The sequence below is a fragment of the Mustela putorius genome, unplaced genomic scaffold, assembly GCF_011764305.1.
Source record: "Mustela putorius furo isolate JIRA1106 unplaced genomic scaffold, ASM1176430v1.1 tig00537338_pilon_pilon_pilon, whole genome shotgun sequence".
In the NCBI taxonomy this organism is placed as follows: Eukaryota; Metazoa; Chordata; class Mammalia; order Carnivora; family Mustelidae; genus Mustela; species Mustela putorius.
Window position 1 is genome coordinate 2,388,306 of NW_025422460.1, and position 22,343 is coordinate 2,410,648.

Here is a 22,343-nt window from a genome sequence, read left to right on the forward strand (position 1 = left end):
TTTGACACTGCTAGATGAAAAGTCAGTAAAAGGTATCACAGAGGTGGCTCTATTTCTGGAATATTGGAGTAAAGGGCAAGGTGGATTCAATCCACAACAAAACAACCATTTAATGGGAGAAAATTATTTAAAACAATAATTTAAAGTCCTGGAAATTATACTAAGTGCATATAGCAAGCGGGGAAACAGTTATTCAGGAAAATCTCTAAATATCAATAAGAAATCTGTAGCAACTGAGTCATAGCCTATTCTTCCCCTGCCAGTTCCATCTTATAGAAACAGTATTCTAGGTACTCTATTTGGGGCACCCAAGAAAAGGAGAGCTTCCCCTTTCCAGACTTGACCTGTAGAGTAGAAGTTCTACTACAGGTAGAAGTTCTACTACAGCTGAGTGAGCCTGGGACCTCAGTCCCTACCTTGCTGGATTGTAGGGGGGAGGCTCTATAGCAGGAGGGGCAAGCCAAGAAGACAGGAACACCATCACCCTAGAGATCGCTTTTATAGAGGTGTTACTCTGAGATAAGTGGTTTGCTGTCCACATGTCTAGATCCTGTGCAGGGTACAGAGATTTTCTCCAAGGGAGAGTCAGGCTATAAGGATTAAGAGCTCCCAGCTCTGACTGAGGGAGACTGACTATTTTGAAATACATGGTGGGAAATTCTGGTTAAGGGTGTTGTTGAGAACTGTGGAGATTTTGGTGAAGAGCAATTAAGACAGTGCCTATAGCTCCATTATAATAGTGGCAACAAGCAAAATGACAGCAACCAGAAGTTTAACAGAGAGAACCAGAGAAGGAGATACCAAGATGAATGCTCCTCAGATTGCTGTCAGGAAGTAACTGGGTGTCAGGAAGTTTGTATAGAGAACATTCACCCACTGAGAAGAAATCACAGCAGGACATGGAGTGGACTTGGAAACATTCCCCAGGCTGCTCAAAGACCCATCAACACAGGGAGAAGGCTTGCTGATACAAGGGCCTTAAGTGCAACCTCTGACCAAACACTGGTTGAACAATAAGCTACTCTGATGCAGGAAGCTGGGCTTTAACATAAAATCACACAAATCCTTTGGAGTCTAGAAGACTGTGTGCCTGGCCAAGGTTGACCATTTTGGGGAATGATTGGAGGGGGAAAATCCAAGACCCTGGTCTCTGGCTGAACATGGGCAAAAACCAATTAGCCAAGCAACCAACCAACAAATAAAACAATTCCTTTAACTGTGATAGCAGAATCTAAGACACACACACACACACACACACACACACACACACTTTTCTTTGACCAAAATGGCTTACATTAACTACATTAACTTGGGGGATGACCAGTAGGAAGCTAGGCTAAGAGATCAAAGCAAGACAAAATCTACCAGTAGGGAGCCAGGCTAAGAGATCAAAGCAAGACGAAATCTATCAGAAGGAGAAATTGGCTTTACAGAGTTAGTTCAGCAAGTCACTAAATAAATAAATAAATAAATAAATGACTAAGCAAGCAACAGCATCAAACTCTGGGGGTTGTAGGGAATTTGTATCCAGAGTTTCGATAGTATAATATCCAAAATATCAGTTTTCAACCAAAACAAATTTTTTAAAATGATTTTATTTATTTGAGAGAGAGAGAGAGCGAGCGCCAGATAGTGACAGAGATAGCGAGAGAGAGCACAAACATGGAGGAGAGGGGGAGAAGCAAGCTCCCACTGAGGAGGGAGCCTGATGCAGGGCTCAAGCCCAGGACCCTGGGATCATGAACTGAGCTGAAGGCAGCTGCTTAACTGACTGAACCAACCAGGTGCCCCTCAACCCAAACAATTTTGAGACATGCAATAAAAGAGGAAATTGTGATACATACACAAGAAAACAACCAAAACAAACTGATTTTGAAGGAGCTCAGATGTTGGACTTAGTAGACACATACTTCAAAACAGCCATTGTAACTATTCTTGAAGAACTAATGGAAACCTACTTAAAGAATTGACGACAATATCTCGTGAAATAGAGAATATCAACAAAGAGATAGAAATTATAAAGAAAAACCAAATAAAAATTCTGGAGATGAGAAGTACAATAATTAAAATGAAAAAGTTATTGGGAGTTTCAACAGATTTGAGTTGGCAGAAGAAAGAATCAGTGAGTTTGAAGACAGAGTAATGATGTAATCTGTAAAATGGTGGGGGGAAAGAAGAAAAATGATCAGAGCTTCAGAGAAATCAGAAACACCATTAAATGTATCAACATATGCATAATGGATAGAAGAGAGAGGGGGCATAACAATTATTAGAAGTTGTGGCTAAAAATTTCCCAAATTTGATGAAAAGCATTAATCTCTACATCCAAGAAGAATGAACTTCAACTAGGACAAACACAAAGAGATCCATGCCCAGACATATCATAGTCACAAGGTTTGAAACCCAAAGATAAAATCAGCAAAGATAAAAGTAGCAAGAAAAAAACAATGCATCACATATCAGGAAAGTGCATTAAGAGTGAGAGCTGATGCTCATCAGAAACAATGGAGGTCAGGGGCACCTGGGTGGTTCAGTGGGTTAAATGTCTGATTCTTGATTTCAGCTCCTGTCAAGATCTCAGGGTTGTGAGATCAAGCCCTGCGTCAGGCTCCATGCTGGGCATGCAGCCTGCTTAAGATTCTCTCTCCCTTTGCCCCTGTCCCCACTCCCCTCTCTCACTCCCTCTCTAAAAATAACTAACTAACTAACTAACTAACTAACTGCTTTAAAAACAATGGAGGCCCAAAAGACAGTGGTATGACATATTCAAAGTGCTTAAACTAAAAACCTATCAACCAATCATTCTATATCCAGCAAAACTATCTTTTAAGAAATAAAGAGAAAATTAAGGGAAGCTGAAAGAACTTATTGCTGGCAGGTCTGACTTATAAGAAACACTAAAACTTCCTCAGACTGAAAGCAAATGACACTAGATAATAACTCAAATCCACATGAAGAACAATGTCAGTTAATTACAAAAGACAGTAAAATTGCTTATTTTTTCTCCTCTTAACAGATTTAAAAAGTAATTACCTAAGAAATATGAATATACTTATATAGCTAGGCTTTTTACATATAGAAACATACTATGTGTCAACATTTTATGCAAATGTTATTTGACAATAATAGCACAAAGGAGGTAGATGGGAACACAGCAGTTTTTGGAGTAAAGTAATGACACCAAGTGGTAACTCAAATCTATAGGAAATAGAATCAGAAATGCCAAATAAGAAGGTTAATATAATAAACTCTGTAAATGTATAATTGATTCAGTTTAATCTCAGATATTTAAAAAGACATAAGATTATGTATAGTAATAATTAAAACAATGTATTTTGGAGTTTACAATGTAGATGGATATAGTACATATCACAATAACACAAGAAAGGGAAGGAGACCTTTCTAGACCAATCCACCCAACAAGTGCAGAATGTGCAATCCTTCTCATGCACACATGAAACATTGTCCAGGATAGATCATATGCTAGACCATTAAAACAAACCTCAATAAACTGAAGATGATGGATATTACACAAAGTTCTCTGATCAATAATTAGAAATCAGAAACTCTTGATTACAGACATCAGAAACTCTGAAATCAATAACGAAGGAAATTTGGGAAATTTGTAAAGTATGTAGAAATTAAGTAACACATTCCTAAAGAACAAATGGGTCAAAAAGTAAAAAAAAATTAGAAAATATGTTGAAATGAATGAAAATTAAGACAAACATACAGGAGTTTACAGGATGCAGCAAAAGCAGTGCTGAGAGGGCAATTTATACCTATGAAAGTCTACACTGAAGAAGAAGAAAGATCTCAAATCAGTAACCTAACTTTTTACCTTAAGAAATTAGAAACAGATAAACTAAGTCTAAAGCAAGCAGAAGAAAGCAAACAATATAGGTTAGAGTAGAAATAAATAGAGAAGAGGAAAAAAATAGAAAAATATCAATGAAACCAAAGGTTGGTTCTTTGAAAAATCCACAAAACTAACAAATCTTTAGCTGAACTGACAAAAAAAGAGAACACTCAAATAAATAAAATCAGAAATGAAAGAAAGGACATTCCTATCAATCTTATAGAAGGAAAACAAGACTGTAAGAGAATGCTATGAACAATTCTATACTGGCAAAGTAGATAATCTAGACAAAATGGACAAATTCATAGAAACAATAAACTACCCAAACAAATTCAAGAACAAACAGAAAACCTGAACAGACCTGTTACAAATAAAGAGATTAAATTCGTAATGGAAAAACTACCCACAAAGGGAAAACCAGGACCAGAGGCTTCAGTAGGTAATTCTGCCAAATTTTTAAAGAACTGACACCAATCCTTCACAAACTTTTCCAAAAATGGAAAAGGAGGAAACACCTCATACTATGAGATTAAGGACTTGATTCTAAAACAAAAGAAGAACATCACAAAAAAGAAAACTACAGACCAACATCTTTTGTGAATATACACAAAAATCCTCAACTAAATATTAGCAAACCAAATCTAGCAACATACACAAAAGTTTATACATCATGACCAAGTGGGGTTTATTGCAGGAATGCAAGGTTGAAATAATATATAAACATTAATCATTAAAGAAATTGACAAAGGTGATATGATCTTTCGATCTTTCTGATTTAGGGAGAGCATTTGACAAAATCCAACATCCTTTCACAATAAAACATGCGAACAACCAAGAATGGAAGGGAAATTCCTCAACATGGTAAAGGGACTTATGAAAAACCCTCAGCTAGTATACTTAATGAAGAAAGACTACTTTCAGCCTAAGATTAGGAACAAGACTTCTATTTAGCAGTGTACTGGCTGTTCTAGTCAGGAAAAATAGACTGAAAAATAAATAGAAGTCCTCAAGATTGGAAGGGAAGAAGTAAAACTCTATTTGTAGGTGACATCTGGTGTGTAGAAAAATTTAAGAAATCCCTTATGAAATTGCTAGAAACAATAAACAAGTTCAGCAGAGTTGTAGGATACAAGATTAATATATAAACTTTCAATGTATTTCTGTACATTAAATATGAGAAATCTCAAAAGGAAATTAAGAAAACAACTCCTCTTAGAATCACATAAAAAATACTAAAATACTTAGGAATAAACTGTCTAAAGGAGTGTAAGTATAAGACTTGTATGCTTAAAACTACAAACATTATTCGATGAAATTAAAATTTGAATAAATGGAAAGAAAGTCCACGTTCTTGAATCAAAAAACTCTTTTATAGTCACACTTACTATCTGTCCCAGTCATTCCAGTTCCTGGCAACAACTCACCTGTTTTCATTCTCTATACTTTTGTTCTTTCAAAGATATTTTATGAATGGAATCTGTTACAGTATATAATCTATTAAGATTGGCTTTTTTCAGTAGGCATAATGACCTTGAGATATGTCCAGGTTGTGTGTATTGATAGATCATTTGTTTTTATCCTGCCTCCTTATGTAATTCTCGAACACTTTTAGAATTCCAGTTTGGTTTATCTGTAGTATTTTTTTTGTATACCTCTTTGCATAGATTTTTTTTTAGTGGTTGCTCTAAAAAATCATATTATACATAGCATAAACAATTGCTACCGTTGACATTTTACTCTTTTGAGATATTGTTACAGGTCCCTGAGATTTTCTTCACTTTTTTCAGTCTCTTGCTCTGTATTCAGTTTGGGTAGTTCATAATCTATGCTGGTATTTCCGAATATGGTGGAAATAGGCATTATTCTTTGCCTTATGTGAGTGCCAGGCACTATTCCCCTGGATTCTTCCAGGTGTCTCTTTCCGTCCAGGAGCACATGCATGTGCTTATCAGTACTCAGTTGAAGACTGGAGGGGGATCCCCTAGAGATCTTTGGAGACCTCTCTTTGTGTAGCCTTCTCCTTTCCAGTACCAGTCCTGCAAAGTCTAGCTGCTCTGGTCCCCTGGACTCTCAGCTTCATTTCTTTGACTAAGGGAGTCCACTCACCTCCACCTGGCTTCCTCTTCTGTGGACGAAGGCCTGGAAGTGCCCTTGAAGCACTGAGGTGGGACAATCGCAGGTTCAGTTGCTTGTTTCCTGTCTCTTAATGATCATTGTCCTTGGCTGCCTGATGTTCAGTATCTTGAACACATTAGTTTTATGTATTTTTGTTTCATATATTTTGTCTGGTTCCTGCTGCTTTATTGCGGTTGGGTACAGATGTCTCCATAATTATTTTTTGTTTTGGAAAATTGTTTCCCTAAAGATACATCATTATGTTAATATGTCATAATTTTCTTACTGATTTTTAAATGAATTATAGCTAATTAAAAAATGTTTCATTTTCACTTCCAGTGTGGTAAATATTGATAGATGTAAATAAAATCTCTTTGGTATCCTCAGTATTTTTCATGAAGGTAAAACAAAGTCCAACATGTTTGAGAACTGCTTGCAGAGATGAGTTCATTTAGTCCCCACAAATCTTTATGAAGGAGGTACTATTATTATCTAGTCTAATTTATAGATAAAGAGACTGAGGCCCAGAGCAGTGAGGCAACTGCCCAAGATGATACGGTTAGTAAATGGGAGACTGTCTTTGAACCTGAGTGGTTGATGCCACGGTCTGTGCTCTTCAAACCAGCATGCCACACTGCCTTTAACTGTGGGGTTTTCAACTTCTTTCATGTCTAAGCTTCTCAGACTAATGTTAACCAGAGGCCCCTGTTCTCCCACGAGTCTCTTCCACCTGTTTCCTACCCAGCAGAATCCTTGGGCTCCGAGTATGTTCATGTTGACAATTTGGAGTGTCCCCAGGGAAAAAAAACGTGTGGTTGATCTCTACTGTGCCCGCAGGCTTGGACTTCACACTAACAGACCAGAGCCTGATAGATGTGACAGAGGAGCTGTGGCTTATCTGGGTGGGGCTTGTCAGAGGCCCCCAGCCTCCCTTTGCACATTTATTTATTATTTGTTTTTAAAGATTTTGTTTATTTATTTGACAGACAGAAATCACAAGTAGGCAGAGAGGCAGGCAGAGAGAAAGAAGGAAGCAGGCTCCCTGCTGAGCAGAGAGCCCAATGCGATGTGGGCCTCAATCCCAGGACTCTGGGATCATGACCTGAGCCGAAAGCAGGGGCTTTAACCCACTGAGCACCCAGACACCCCTGCACATGCACATTTAATGGAACAATGTCTATGCTGCTCAAAGTCACTCTGCCTCTGGGGCCCCCAGACCTGCCCCTCCTGGGGCCAGCCATGGACTAGCGTACAACTATAAAAGTCTGGAAATGTAAGGTGAGTTTGAGCACTAGTTGCATTTTCCAACAGATTCTCTTGTTGTTTTTTAAAGATTTTATTAGTTTCTGAGAGAGAGAGAGAGAGAGCACATGAAGGGGGAAGGGGCAGAAGGGGAAGGAGAAGCAGACTCCTCAGTGATCAGGGAGTCCAATGCAGGACCCGATACCATGGGTATCATGACCTGAGCTGAAGGTGGCAGCTTAACTGACTGAGCCACCCAGGTGCTCCCATCTTCTGTTTTTAAAATAATTCTTTCCATCGAGATTTCTTCATATTATGGATTTCTTAGGTGTAAATAAACTTTTTTATTTATACCAGTTCAGTTCAGAACTAGCTGTGATGAGCAAAAAGATATCTGAGATGCTTGAGCAACAGAAGTGATATGCATTGTACATTCAGGCAGCTCATAGGAGTATGAAACTTAGAAGAAAATGACGTTCATATTTACTGAGCTCTGAGTAGAGGCCTGTTCTTGGTCCAGCAGATAGAGCAGTGAACAAGGCAAGAGTCTGTCTCAGAGAGTTTACATTCTGGTGTATAGCATATTTATAACATGGAAGCAGGTTATTTTAAACAACATGGCAATCTAGCATAACATCACTGGTTCCAACAAAGAGTTGAGTGCTTTTGTACATCTAGCCAGGCTTCCGTCGGGAGCTGTGTTGCATCAAGTAAACAGTTTCAACCCTAAGGGGTATAAAATTTGACTGAAAAACAAAACCAGGGACGCCTCTGTGGCTCAGTCGGTTAAGTGTTCCCCTTTGGCTCAGGTCATGATCCTGGGGTCCTGGGATGGAGCCCCAAGTCTCCCCCTGCTTGTGCTCTCTCTCTCTGACAAATGACTAAATAAAAATATTTTAAAAAATAAATAAAAAGAAAGAAAAACATAACCAGTTATCCTCAAAAGTTGAATCTACAAGCTGTATACATAGTGCCTGTGAATGCCAGCACCCTCCTCGCCAAGTAGCACAGGTTGGAGGAGACCTAGGGATAGTGTTTATGTCCAGCACAGTGTGAGTGATGCCCCGGAGCTGGACGGGCGGGCAGCTCTGGTAGTAGCAGCAGGGGCATCTACTGTGAAGAAACAATGTGAAATTGCCAACACACAAAAAAAGGACCACAACTGTGTACACAGTAACTGCGCACAGGAATCGAAGCGTTGTTGGCACCTGTCTTCGGTGGTGAAATTCAAAGCAGTTTTCTTCCTTCCTTCTTCCCTCCCTCCCTCCCTTCTCCCTCTCTCTCTTTTTTAAAGATTTTATTTATTTGAGAGGGCATGCACAGCAGGGGGAGCAGCAGGCAGAGGGAGAAGCAGGCTCCCCACTGAGCAAGGACCTGATGGTGGGTCTCAATCCCGGGAACCTGAGTCATGACCTGAGCCAAAGGCAGATGCTTAACCGACTGAGGCACCTAGGTGCCCAAGTTTCTTCTTTCTATTTTTGGGTATTTCTCAGTACAATGAAATTTTTATAGCAAAAGATTAGAAAATAACTTAAAATTGTATCAATAATCCTGAGATTTCTCTCCTCTCAGGGAAAATAACTGGCAAAAAGATGTTTTAGTAACTATTCTTGGTCCTTCAAAGTAATTACGGGTTTCCTTTTCTCTGTGCCCTTGTAGGGCTCAGTTTTGGCCCGTGTACATGCTGTAAACATCAGGTTTCCCCAGGGGCTTATGAGCTTAGGAGTTTAGTAAATGCTCATTTTCGCTGCTGCCAAATGGGCGCCCTCCCCCCAACCCACAGCGGCTCCCCCTTTGCTGGTCTCTCTGGATGCATGGGGCAGCTGTCACTCCTTTGTTCTGTTCTCCTGGCTCCCTGGCCCGCAGGGGAATGGGCTTTCAGTGGTCCGCCCCACAGGCACCTCCCCAGGGAGACCAGACTTTCCTTCCTGGCTTCCTCCACCCTCTCCTGACCCCAAGGTGCCTCCGGCCCACCCTCCAGCTCCAGCCAAACCTCCTGCCCAGGGAGAGGTGAGGCTGGAATATCTGGGACCCGTAGCAGCTGGAGACTCCCAGCCGCTGCCCAGTCCTTCTCCAAGCGGCTGTGCCAAGCAGGCCCGGCAGTTGCTATTCCCCCAGAGAAGTTGCTGGCAGAGCTCAGGAAGCAGCAGAAGGAGGTGGAGTGGCGACTCAGCCCCCTGAGGTAGAGACTGTGTGGCATTGGAGTGCTGCTTCTTTTGCTCTCAAAATGTGCAGGGGGCCCAGTCCCTGGTTCATCTTGCCATTCGCTTTATGTCCTCTAAGTGGTCATGCTAATGTTGGGGCAACGGAAAAGCCGCAGGGTGGTGTGCCTCCTGGTTTAGCCTCACATATCTTTAGCTGGTCTGTGGGTGGTAGAAGCCCGCTCACCTTGCTAGGCCCTCTGCAGGTGAGGCCACAGTTGGACAGTTTGGGGTTGGGGAGCATGGTAGGGGGGCACAGCTGGTCTTTATTCTGCACAGAGGTTGGAGATGCTCTGATGGGAAGACTGGTGGGTTGGCTATTCTAATGGGAAAGAGGAAGCGAAATAAACCCCAGCATGTGGAAGAGAAGTGTCCTTAGGAGCAGAGAAGCTGGCAGCCCTGCAGGTAAACAACTCTGTGGTCATGGTGCTCAGGTAATTCTTGTTGGATGACCCACACTGGGACGCTTTAAGTGCAAGAATGTGGCATCCCTGAATGCTCTCTGGGGTGCTCTAGGCTGCTCTTGTTCCAGACCCATGAGTTGCATCAAGCCTGTCCCAGAGCTAAGGTAAAAAAGAAATGGCATTTTCCTTTTCAAAGTCCAAGGCTAGCCAGCCTTTGTAAAACAGGTGTGAGCTCCGTGGCCCTGTTCTAACCCTGGGTAAACCAGACTCTCAAGAAGAGTTCTGTGTTCTCCACAGACTAAGAAAACCTCTGAGCCTCTTGTTGTTTGTTCTGCAAATGCTAAAAGAATTAGTGGATTATGATTCCACCATAATCGTAATCAGACTTCTTTCATTGAGCTCTGCTTAGGCCAGGAAGAAATAAGGTCATTTTGGGCTGGTCAGATGATGTGTATGGGTAGATCTCCATTCTGAGGACATGCTCATATTTTACAGTAGAAACATTTAGTTGTTAAAGTAGCAAATGCTCTGCTGTCTGGGGGTATATAGAGGTGGGTGTGCTGTCCACCATTTATTTTTGGCCAGGTTCCAGCTAGAATGGTCCAACTTCTCCTCTGGGTGGTCCAAGTGCTTCCCTGCCCTCCCTGGGGATTCTCACAAACCACTTCCAGAATTAAGTTTGGATTTGAAGGAACTCGTTAATTCCAGTTATGCACTACTGCTTAACAATGGCCCAGTTGGGCCATTTCCAGTGCCCTGAGAGGGAGATGCCCAAGCAAGATCTGGGGGAAGAGACCCTTTGGGCAGAACTGTGGGGGAGCCTTCGTGTTACATGGACCATCATTAAACAGGCATGACACTAGTCCTGCATACTGGAGAGCCACTCTGGCTTCTGCTGGGGGCTGGGCCATGGTGAGAGACCCTGAGATTTCCTCAGGGCTGCAAGGCCTTCTTGGTCCCCACTGTCACAATGGGGAGGGGATTTAGCTCTAGACACAAGAGGAGGCCACTTTAGGTAGCCTTCATGCTACTAATTAGGCCAGTCTGATCAAGGGAAGCCCAGACCCTCCCTTGGCCCCCATGAACCATCACCCCTGCCTTAGCACCCCAGGTCACTGGGCTGGTTCAGGTGTGGGTGTCAGCTGGAGGGGGTGGTGAGAGGTGGTGTGGGGTGACTGTGCAAACATGCTGTGAATGGGGTGCTCATAGCTCCCTGAGCCCCAGAGGGTGTTGTGTCTTTTTTTTTTTTTTTTTTTTTTTAATTTGAGAGAGAGCACGAGAGAGGGGAGGGTCTGAGTGAGAGGCAGACTCCCTGCTGGGCAGGGAGCCCCATGCTGACTCCATCCTGGGACTCCAGGATCATGACCTGAGCCAAAGGCAGTTGCTTAACCTACTGAGCCACCCAGGTGTCCCTGTTGTATCTATTCTTGCTTAGAATCTCCCACATTTCTTTTTTTTTTTTAAGATTTTATTTATTTGACAGCACAAGTAGGCACAGCAGCAGGCAGAGGGAAAGGGAGAAGCAGGCTCCCCACTAAGCTGGGCCTGTCCAGTGAGGAGCTTGATCACAGGACCCTGGGATCATGACCTGAGCCAAAGGCAGCCACTTAACCAACCGAGCCACCCAGGTGTCCCCATCTCCCACCTTTCTAAGGGTGGAATCCAAATGCTAGTGTGGCCCTCGTGCTCTGGCTCCCCTGGCCCCTCTCCCTTACTTCCCATGCCCTCTGCCTGCCTGTTCTCTGGATACACTGCCACCTTTCTGATCCTTGAGCTCCCCAAGCCCATTCCCACCTCAGGGCCAACTGCCCTTGCTGTTCCCTCTGCTGCTCTTTTCCTCATTCTCGTTTTAGCTCAGATGACACTCCTCAGAAGCCTTCCTTGCCCCTCTAATCAGTCCTTCTTATTGTCCTTTTCCTTGCAGCACTGTCCCTGCCTAAAGTCATGTCTATGTTTTATTTCCTGTCCGTCCCCCACCCCGTGTCCTCTGGCTCACTGCTCTGCCCCTGTGCCCCAAATAGCATAATCTCCATTAAATGAATGGGTTTGGGTGAGTGAGTGTGTGAATGACCACTGCTGGGTAACTGCTGCTCTTTCCTGCTGATCTGACCTCTGGCTGCACTGTTGGAGGGTGGCCCATGGCTCCTTGGATCCTCCGTACCTTCAGGAGAGCTGAGCAATGCCCACAGACACCAGCGAGCTCTTGCTGAGCGTGTCCATGGCCCAAGGATGAGGCTTGCTGAGTGGTCAGGTGAGTGGCAGAAGGCTCTGGAGACTTTCAGCCTTTCAGGTGGACATGGGGTCCCCTTGAGGCAGGGAACAGGTCCCTTTGGTATTCTCATTTCTACTTTTCATTCTTTTTGGTTCCTTTTGGTCCTTTGTTTCCATCCACCAGTATTTAGTGAACCATCCAACTGGGCAGTCTGTTTCTGGGGGCACAGTCTTGTACACCTGCTCCCTCTGCATCAGCAATTGGGAAAAGCATTTCTCCTTAAAGAGGCAGATGAACCAAGAAATCTTCCATATTTTAAGCTTAATCAGCCATCGAATTACAGTTAAACACTATCAGCTATGACACAGCTGCAAAAGAACAAGTACAAACTGCACAGGTTTCAAGACACCAGCTACTTAGGAACAGATGCCTTTTCCCAGCTCAGTTCTGCAGATGTAAGTCTGCATGGTGCTATCAACTCATTATTCTGCATTCCACTGCTTATTTGTGAGTTGCTACTTAGCACTGTCATTTCTAGATAGTCTTTATCTGTTGCCAAGCTAGAGGTAATATGATGTTCGGTAGGGTTAACATATGAGGCTGCTCGGTCCTGGCCTCACAATGTGATATTTGGGCTGCTTGCAATCACAAGCTATGCTCCACAGCCCAGCTCTAGAAATACCTGCCTGTAGGCAGAAAGGGTGAGGGTTTTTGTTTGTTTGTTTGTTTTGTTTGCTTGTGTAATGATTTCCCCAGAAGAGATTGCCTAAATGGTTTTGTATCACACAGTCCCTTTAAACAGCTCTTCTCTAACTTGTCCATAGTCCTTCCTTATAGAGAGGAGTACTTAGTTCTCCTCCCCAACTTGGGGGGTTGATTTTTTCATTGTAAAGTACCTTTTGCTAGGTGAGGGGTTGCTCACAAACCGTTATTTGCCCCCACGGGGGGGGGGCGCCGATCTGGCATCTCAGTATGCTGTTGGGCTCATGACTTGGAGGGGCGCTGACTTGGAAGGGCGCTGATTTGGAGGGGCGTCGTTAGACCTTGGCCTCCTTAGGGGCAGGACATCGCGGACTGGGGGTTCCCAGGCTCCCCTACTCCCCAACCTCCCACCCCCCGCTCAGGAGGGAGTCGGCGCCCAGAAACGTCACTTTGAGGAATGAAAGCGTGAAGGTGATCCCCTCTCTGGCCAGGGCCGCAGTGGGAATTCAGGGCTTGGAGCCAGCAGGGAGGTGGTCTCAGGATCGTCCCTCTATGTCCTCCAGTTCCTCGTCCCCCGCCGGTGTTCGCTTTCCTGGGCAGCCCGGGACAGCGGAGGGGAAGCTCCAGGCAGGGCATTCCGGCGGGACTGGGGGGCTTGTTCGCGGTTATTATAACTTCACTCCCTTTAAAAGGAAAACTATGCCCGGAATCCGGGGAGGTGGCGAGCGAAGCCCTGGAAGGGAGGACGTGACCAGTGCTCGCCGCAGGCCAAGCTTGGGTATCCCCAGAGCTAGGATCGCGCGAGTGGCGGGGCCCACCCCTCCGCCCCCACTTCACCCCCACAACCTCGCGGGCGGGGCGGATTCCACCCCCCCCCCCCGCCTCCCCTCCGCCCCCACCTCGCGGGCTGGGCTGGGCTGGGGCTGGGCCGCGGGCGGAGCCGCTCTTGGCCTTTTTTGGGCGTCTCCCTGCTCCTCGCCCCGGACCTGCTGGCTGGTGCTCGTCTGGTTGCTGAGGCGGCGGAGGGGGGTCCCGAGGCGACCTCGGGCTCAGCGCGCGCAGCTACCATGACGGGAAGGTAACAGCCCCCCACCCACGCCAAGGGCCGGGAGGGCCCCTGTCTGGGCGGGACTGCGGGACCGGACCCCCGCCCCGACCCCTGCCCTCTGCTCTGGGGAAGCCGGCCAATTCACCTGCCGCGCCTCCGGCCTGGCCCTCGACCTCCGCTGGGTGTCAGGGTAGCCGCGCCTGTCAGTACCGGAATGCCCCTAACCTCTGCTGGTGACCGGCCGGCCGCCCCACCGCCTACCCCTCCAAGATGGACTCAGTTAACCCCTCACTAACGGAGAACCAGGGCTCAGAGGGGCTGGGACTCGCCCAAGGTCACAACCAACTAAACAAGGCTTTAAAACCGGACTGTTAGCTTCTATCAGCTTCTTTGACCCCCAGCTGTGTGATCCTGCAGAGACCTCACCTTTGGAGCCTGGGTTTCCTCCTCTGTAAGCCAGAAATGGTAAACATTTAAAAATAGTAAAAGGTCTGTGTGGGGGCCTGGCTGGAACTCTGTCCAAGCACAGGCTGTTTGGGGTGGGGTGGGGGCAGGGCCACGTGGCCCAGCCTGGGCTCTCCAGCCCTGTTGCCATTTCACAGATGAGGTAACTGAGGGCACAGAGGCTGAGTGACTCAGGAGGCTGGTCACATGTGCACTAGTGTCTGGCGATTGTTGGCCTCTGCAGTCCTTTCTGGAACATGCCTGGGTACAAGTGCATGACTCACGACTAGGTGGGAGGGAATGGTCTCTGAGGTCCAGCAGCCCCCTTCCAGCCAAGTCCTGGCAGGAGGATGCTCTTCGACTTGTGGCTTGTGGACTACGAAAATCCTGTGGTTTTGCTAGGGAAAAGGGCTAGGAGAGGCAGTGCCCAGGAATAGGGAGCAGCTACGGAGGGCAGGGTGGTGTCCCAAACCTGGGTGGCATGTAAAGTGGTCACCAGGAGGGCAGAGGCACACTGGCCTGGAGCAGGAGGACAGCTAGGACACCCAAAATGGCACGTATCCTTTTTTTTTTTTTTAAAGATTTATTTATTTGTCAGAGAGAGAGCGAGTGAGAGCTAGCACAGGCAGACACAGTGGAAGGCAGAGTCAAAGGGAGAAGCAGGCTCCCTGCGGAGCAAGGAGCCCCATGTGGGACTCCATCCCAGGACGCTGGGATCATGATCTGAGCCGAAGGCAGCTGCTTAACCAACTGAGCCACCCAGGCGTCCCGGCACGTATTCCTTTGATCCAGCAACTGTGCCTCCGATGCACTAGGCTGCCTGCTCCCATTGTGGCCAGAGTCTGCAGACGCCATTGGCCTTCCAGAGCTCACCCTTTTTGTGTGCTTGGCAGCCCCCGGCTTTCCAGTCACCTGCAGGGCTTGACTGTCAGCGGCCTGGTTGCCCATCCAGAGAAGGGAGGGAGTGAAACTGGGACAGTGTCAGGAGTAGCACAGACCAGGGTCGAGGTGGGATGTGTGCTAGGCGGAGTCTCAGGCACAGCCAACACCCTAATAAGGCAGAGCCATATGCTGCCCGCTTTGGCAGCAGCTTCCACCCCTATAGCCTGCAGGATGTGAGGCAGAGCAGACACCTTGGCAGGGGTCCTGTCACCCCTGAGTGTTCCAGGCAGATGGAGGCCATCAGGTCAGCTGCCCGACAGCCCAGCGAGAGAAACGGGGAAGGCAGGCTGGTGGTGGGAGCAGGGGCCAGCCTGCCTTGCTGCAGGGGTCCTGAGAAATGCCAGTCATCAAATGAAACAGGGACCAGAGTGCACCTTGCAAAACACTGGACAGAGTTTTTCCTTGTGAAAGTAACATTGCTCATCTCAGAGAGTTAGAAAAAACGCAGAAACAGAAAAGATGACGGGAACAGAAAAAGAAGGAAAGAAAGAAAACACCCATAGTTCCGCTCCTTAGAGATGCCTTTGGGAATATTTTGGTGGCTTGCTTCTTTTCTCATGGTGTCTTTTCCTGCTCATTTGCTTTTCGCAGCTGTGAGCTGTCTGGAAGCATTGTTTGACACCCTCCCTTGAAGTCTGCTCGCCACATGCAGCGCTCAGGCCAGGACTGGCTTGCCTCCCCCTCTACCACAGGCGTGGGGCCAGGCCAGCTGAAAAATGGGTATCTAATCCAACCATTGGGGTGGGTGAGGGTTTTCCTGTCCCAGAAGCTATGGAGTTTCATTTTTGCTCTGTTGCGTGCCACTTTGACCTCTGCATGTCTGCTGCCCCCATGGGACGTCAGGATAGTGCTCACACCCGGATCCTGGTTCTCTCCACACCCACCCACACTGCCTAGAACCAGGCTGACCTTCGGAAACAACCCTCTCATCATACACCTCACATACCACTGGGGCTCTCCCTGCCATCTGTGTGAAGTGCTAGCCCCTCACAGGACCAGAGTGGGCAAGGCCAGAGGGAGGGCAGTGGAGAGCCAGTGAGGAGACCTAGAGGGATGTACACAGCAGTGCACTTTGGAAACACCCCTCTGGGTGCTGCTGAGGTAGAGATGGGTTAGGAGGCCCACAACAAGGGGGCTCCTCTTCAGCAGCCATGGGGATGGGGAAGAGGAGCCGGACTCAGGGGGTCTGGGAGGTGGAATTGGAGGACCTGACCAACAGAATGGAATCCGGGGGGCTCCTGGGTGGCTCAGTGGGTTAAAGCCTCTGCCTTCGGCTCAGGTCATGATCCCAGCATCCTGGGATCGAGTCCCGCATCGGGCTCTCTGCTCAGTGGGGAGCCTGCTTCTTCCTCTCTCTCTCTGCCTGCCTCTCTGCCTACTTGTGATCTCTGTCTGTCAAATAAATAAATAAAATCTTAAAAAAAGAGAGAGAGAATGGAATCCAGGAGGATGCCCAGTTGTGGTGGCAGGTGTAGGTGCTGTGCTAGTTTAGGCCATGAAGGATTTGAAGAGCTGTGACAAGTCTAAGAGGAAGCATGGGAGGCAACTGGAAAGAGGGTCCAACGCCTGGGAGAGGACTGAGCTGGGGCAGAAGGGTCAGTGAGGTCTTGAGCATGGGTGTAGTTAGGGAGGGGCCATGCTGTGGGATGGAAGCTCAGCCCTGGTCTGTGGCCAGAAGACTCTGGATCTTAAAAACACCCTAGTCTTTGTCCCAACTGAAGGGACCTTTGATATCACCACTGATGTACAGGGAGGATGTTAGGACCCAGACAGGACACACCCCTGCTTGGGGATCCAGCCTGTTGGAGGCCCTCCTCCAAGTGCATCCTGGGACATTGCGCCCACAGTGGGCGAGCTCAGCAGCTTGGCCTGCTGTAGAGTGCGGTCCCACCCACCACGTGACCTGTTGTCTGCTGAGGCTTCCCTATGCGGGACCCAAGCTGGGCCTGTGCCGGCTATGGTGCAGAGTGGGGCTGCTGGATCCCTATCCCCACGTCCACCTGCACCCCCGCCCTCCACAGTGCTCTCCGCTGCTCCCCAACTTCCCCAGGAGCATACCCTGTGACCCCCTTGACAGAAGGGTGGCAACCAGGGTTCTCTGCACAGCACATGGAGCTGTGTGAAGCAGATGACAAGGGCCACATAGCTGGCCTCTGAACCCCAGGCCAGGCCTGGTACCACCCATAGCCCCTTAGCTCCTCCCTTTCCCTCTGCTTCCAAGGTTGACTCTGACCCTGCGAGGGCAGTGCCATTGGGTACAGAGGGCCTGATTTGTAGTGTGTCTAATCCAAGGCTGAAAATACTCCCACCTCAGCTCACTTTGCACTATCAACATGACACTAACTGGTTCACAAACTCCTGAAAATTTAGCAGTCAGCACTTGGGACCCCCCTGGGGAGAGGGGCTGGGCTTTCCACGCACAGTGGCTGCCCTGCATCTGGAAATACACTGCTTTGCTCTGCTCCATCTGCCATGTATGGACTCATACTTAAATGTTCCTCAGGTCTTCATCTCTGGATAGGTGGACAGAGGGAGACACCTTAACTCTCCTTGTCCTGGTTATACAAATCTTTTAAATTTCTGATGATGAATATTTGCTCAAGATGACATAATGTGAATGTGTTAATGAGATACACAAGAGGACAATGGGTGACTAAGATGTCATGACTGATGTATGTATGTATGTAGCACCAAAGATGTGTCCACACTGATGCTGGAGTTTTATTTTATTTTATTTTTTAAAAGATTTTTTATTTATTTATGAAAGAGAGAGAGACAGACAGACAGACAGGCACATAGCATGAGCAGAGGGGAAGGGCAGAGGCAGAGAGAGAAGCAGACTTCCTGCTGAGCAGGGAACCCCATGTGGAACTTAATCCCAGGACCCCCTGAGATCATGACCTGAGCTAAAGGTAGTTGCTTAACCGACTGAGCCACCCTGGTGCCCCTGATGCTGGAGTTTTAAATGAAGAAAATAAAATTGTCAAAATCAGATTTCACGTGGGGTAAGAAGGTTGGAAAAGGTTATCCATCTGAGGCATATGGAAGGCCCTGGCCTCCCAGGGAGTCGAGGCGGGCAGTGTGAGTTGGCTGTGGTGAAGGGGTTGTTTGTGGTGGTGATTCTGGCTGCTCTTGGGATGGCACTCATGGCTTAGCCACAGGGGGTGACAGCCCTCCTTCACAACTTGTTGGTGGCCCTGGCCTCTGTCCCTACCTCTAGTAAGCTATGTAGTATTCTTGTATTCTTCACTACACGTGTGCTTTTTAGACATTTGTGATATAATCCACATACCATAAAATACACTATTTCAGGGTGTATAAATAGTGGGTTTTTAATACAGCCACGAGTTGTACAACCATCACCACTAATTCTAGAACATTTTCATAACCCCCACAAGACACCCTATACCCACGTGCAGTCAATCCCCAGCTCCTGGCAGCCTGTCTCTATAGATGTATCTGTTCTGGATATTTCCTATAAATGGAACTATATATATTGTGTGGCTTTTTTTTTTGGCTTGGCTTTTTTCATTTAGCACAATATTTTCAAGGTGCATTTATGTTGTAGTATGAGTCGGTACTTCATTCCTCTTTTGGGGGGGTGTGCAAATAATATTTCATTGCATGGCTATACCACGTTTTGTCTATGTGTTCATTTGTGGTGGACATTTTAATTGCATCTGCTTTTTGGTTTTTATGAATAATGCTGTGGTGAACATTTCTATATATATTTTCTAGTCTCTTGAGCATATATTTTGGAGTGGACTGGCTGGATAACATGGTAATTCTATGTGAAAAAAAATTTTTTTTTAAAAGATTTTATTTATTTATTTGACAGACAGAGATCACAAGTAGGCAGAAAGGCAGGCCGAGAGAGAGGAGGAAGCAGGCTCCCGGCTGAGCAGAGAGCCTGATGCGGGGCTCAATCCCAGGACCCTGGGATCATGACCTGAGCCGAAGGCAGAGGCTTTAACCCACTGAGCCACCCAGGCGCCCCTCTATGTGAAATTTTTTGAGGAATTGCCAAGCTGTTTTCTGAATAACTGCGTACCTTATATTCCCACCAGGGAATGTATGAGGGTTCTAATTTTCTCCACACCCTCACTAACACTTATTGTTTGTTTCAGTGAGTGTGAAGTGGTATCACATTGTGGTGTGGTTTTTTTTTAGACTTTATTTATTTATTTGAGAGGGAGGGAGACAGATAGCTACAGAGAAAGCGAGAGAGAGGGCACGAGTGGGGAGGAGAGGGAGAAGCAGGGTCCATGCTGAGCAGGGAGCTGGACTCAGAGCTTGAACCCAGGACCCTGGGATCATGGCCTGAACCAAAGACAAACTCTTAAGTGACTCTTAAGAGCCACCCTGGTTTTGATTTTCATTTCCCACAAACTTGTCATGTTGGCCATCTTTTCATGTACTTATTGGTCGCTGGTATATCTTCTTTGGAGAAATGTTTATTCAGATTGGGTGCCCATTTTTAAATTGGGTTGTCTTTTTACTGTTGGAATTTAAGAGTTTTTATGTGTTCTGGATACAAGACACTTACATAACTTGCAAATATTTTCTCCTATTCTGTGGGTCATCTTCTAATTTTCTTTTCTTTTTTTTTTAAGATTTTATTTATTTATTTGATAGAGAGAGATCACAAGTAGGCAGAGAGGCAGGCAGAGAGAGAGGAGGAAGCAAGCTCCCCGCTGAGCAGAGAGCCAGATGCGGGGCTTGATCCCAGGGCCGCAAGATCATGACCTGAGCCAAAGGCAGAGGCTCAACCCACTGAGCCACCCAGGTGCCCCTGTCTTCTAATTTTCTTGATAGTGTTCTTTAATGCACAAAAGTTTCAAATTTTGATGAAATCCAATTTATTCTTTGATTGCTTGAATTTTGGGTGTCATACCTAGGGAAGTGTTACCTAATCCAGGTCATGGAGATTTATACCTATGTTTTCTTCTAAGAGTTCATACTTTCAACTCTTAAATTTTGGATTTCGACCCATTGTGACTCAGTTTTATACATGGCCTGAGGTAGGGGTTTATTTTTTTATTTTTTAATTTTTTTTAAAGATTTTATTTATTTATTTGTCAGAGAGAGAGAGAGAGCGAGAGCGAGCACAGGCAGACATAGTGGAAGGCAGAGTCAGAGGGAGAAGCAGGCTCCCTTCAGAGCAAGGAGCCCGATGTGGGACTCGATCCCAGGATGCTGGGATCATGACCTGAGCCGAAGGCAGCTGCTTAACCAACTGAGCCACCCAGGCGTCCCAAGGTAGGGTTTTAAAACCATTCTTTTGCATGTGGCCATCCAGAGGTCCTAGCATCATTTGTCAACAAAACTATTTTTCCTCATTGAATTGTCTTGGCAGTCTCATTGAAAATCAGTTGATTTTGGATTATGGAATTATTTCTGGACTTTTAGTCCTATTCCATTTATATATGTGTCTGTTCTTGTTCCAGTACCAGACTCTTTGATTATTACTACTGTAAATCTGTAGTAAATTTTGAAATTGGGAAATATGGCTCTTCTGACTTTATTCTTTTTCAAGTTGTTTTGGTTATTCTGGGTCTTTTGCACTTCCATATGAATTTTAGAATCAGCTTGCCCATTTCTGTAAAAAAGGCAGTTAGAATTTTGATAGGCTTTGTATTGTATCTATAGGTCAGTTTTATGGGGGGAAGGAACTGTCTTTTAACAATATCAAGTTTTCCAATCCATGAACATGGATTGTCTTTCCATTTATTTAGGTCTTCTTTAGTTTCTTTCAACAATGTTGTATAGTTTTCAGTGTAGAAGTTTTACCCTTTGCTGGTTAAATTTATTCCTAGGTATTGTATTTGTTATGATGCTAGTGTAAATGGAATTGTTTTATTAATTTCATATTCATATTGCTTATTGGTTGTGAGTTTTTTATATTGATTTTTTTTTTATCCCGCAAACTTGCTGAACTTATTTTCTAGCTGTAGTGGTTTTTCTTGGCGTTTAGGCTTTTTTTTTTTTTTTTTAAAGATCTTCTATATTTATTTGATAGAGAGAAATACAGTGAGAGAGGGAACACAAGCAGGGGGAGTGGGAGAGGGAAAAGCAGGCTTCCCGATGAGCAGGGAGCCTGATGTGGGGCTTGATCCCAGGACCCTGAGATCATGACCTGAGCTGAAGGCAAACGCTTAATGACTGAGCCACCCAGGTGCTCTGGGTTTAGGCTTTTCTGTATATAAGAATATGTGGTATGGAAATGGAGATAGTTTTACTTCTTTTCTAAGCTGGATACATTTTCTTTCCTTTATTTACTTTTATTTCTAATTGTCCTTGCTAGAACCTCCACTACTATGTTGAAAAGAAATGGCAATACTGGACATCTTGTCTTGTTCCTGACCTTAGGGGGAAAGCCCTCAGTCTTTTACCATTAGGTATGATGTTAGCTCTGGGTTTTTATTTGGCTTAGGAGGTACTCTTCCATTCCTCATTTGTTAAAGGTGTTTTGTTATTGTTTCTATTTTTTTTTTAAAGATTTTATTTATTTATTTGACAGAGAGAGATCACAAGTAGGCAGAGAGGCAGGCAGAGAGAGAGAGGAGGAAGCAGGCTCCCTGCTGAGCAGAGAGCCCGATGCGGGACTTGATCCCAGGACCCTGAGATCATGACCTGAGCCGAAGGCAGCGGCTTAACCCACTGAGCCACCCAGGCGCCCTGTTATTGTTTCTAATCATGAGAGTGTGTTGGGCTTTGTCAAGTGCATTCTCAGCATTCATATAATGTAATCAATTACATTGATTTTGGATGTTAAACCAACTTTATATCCTGATATAAATCTCATTTGGTCATGATATGTAATACTTTTTATAGGCTGCTAGATTCAGTTTTGTTGAGGACATTTGCATCTATATTCATAAACAATATTCATCTGCAGTTTTCTTGTGATATATTTTTCTGATTCAGGGCAGGGTAATGTTGATCTCATTGAGTGAGTTGGGAAGCATTCCTTCCTGGTAGGTTTTTTGAGAGTTTGTGAAGGATTGGTGTTAATGCTACTTAAACATTTGGTAAAATTCACCAATAAAACCATTTGGTCCTGGGCTCATCTTTGCAGGAAGATTTTTTCTAAAGATTTATTATTTTTTTAAGAGTAATCTCTAGATCCAATGTGGGTTTCAACCTCCCAACCTCAAGATCAAGAGTTGCATGC

At 45.6% G+C, this 22,343-nt stretch overlaps 1 protein-coding gene across 6 annotated transcripts in view; it reads left to right on the forward strand.

Moving 5' to 3' along the window:
* The first annotated feature begins 13,626 nt into the window (after nt 1-13,626).
* LIMS2 (LIM zinc finger domain containing 2) overlaps nt 13,627-22,343 on the forward strand; it is a 38,096-nt gene continuing 29,379 nt past the window's right edge. For 2 of the 6 annotated variants that reach the window (XM_004779691.3, XM_004779692.3), the window contains exon 1: nt 13,627-13,813. Coding sequence is in view for 3 of the 6 variants with exons in the window: in XM_004779687.3 (XP_004779744.1) it covers nt 15,816-15,889 (74 nt within the window). In the remaining 3 variants the exon portion in view is untranslated. Of the gene's footprint in view, nt 13,814-14,191; nt 14,249-15,760; nt 15,890-22,343 lie in introns of those variants that run through there. The other 4 variants (XM_004779687.3, XM_004779686.3, XM_004779690.3 and 1 more) reach the window with 4 other exon arrangements.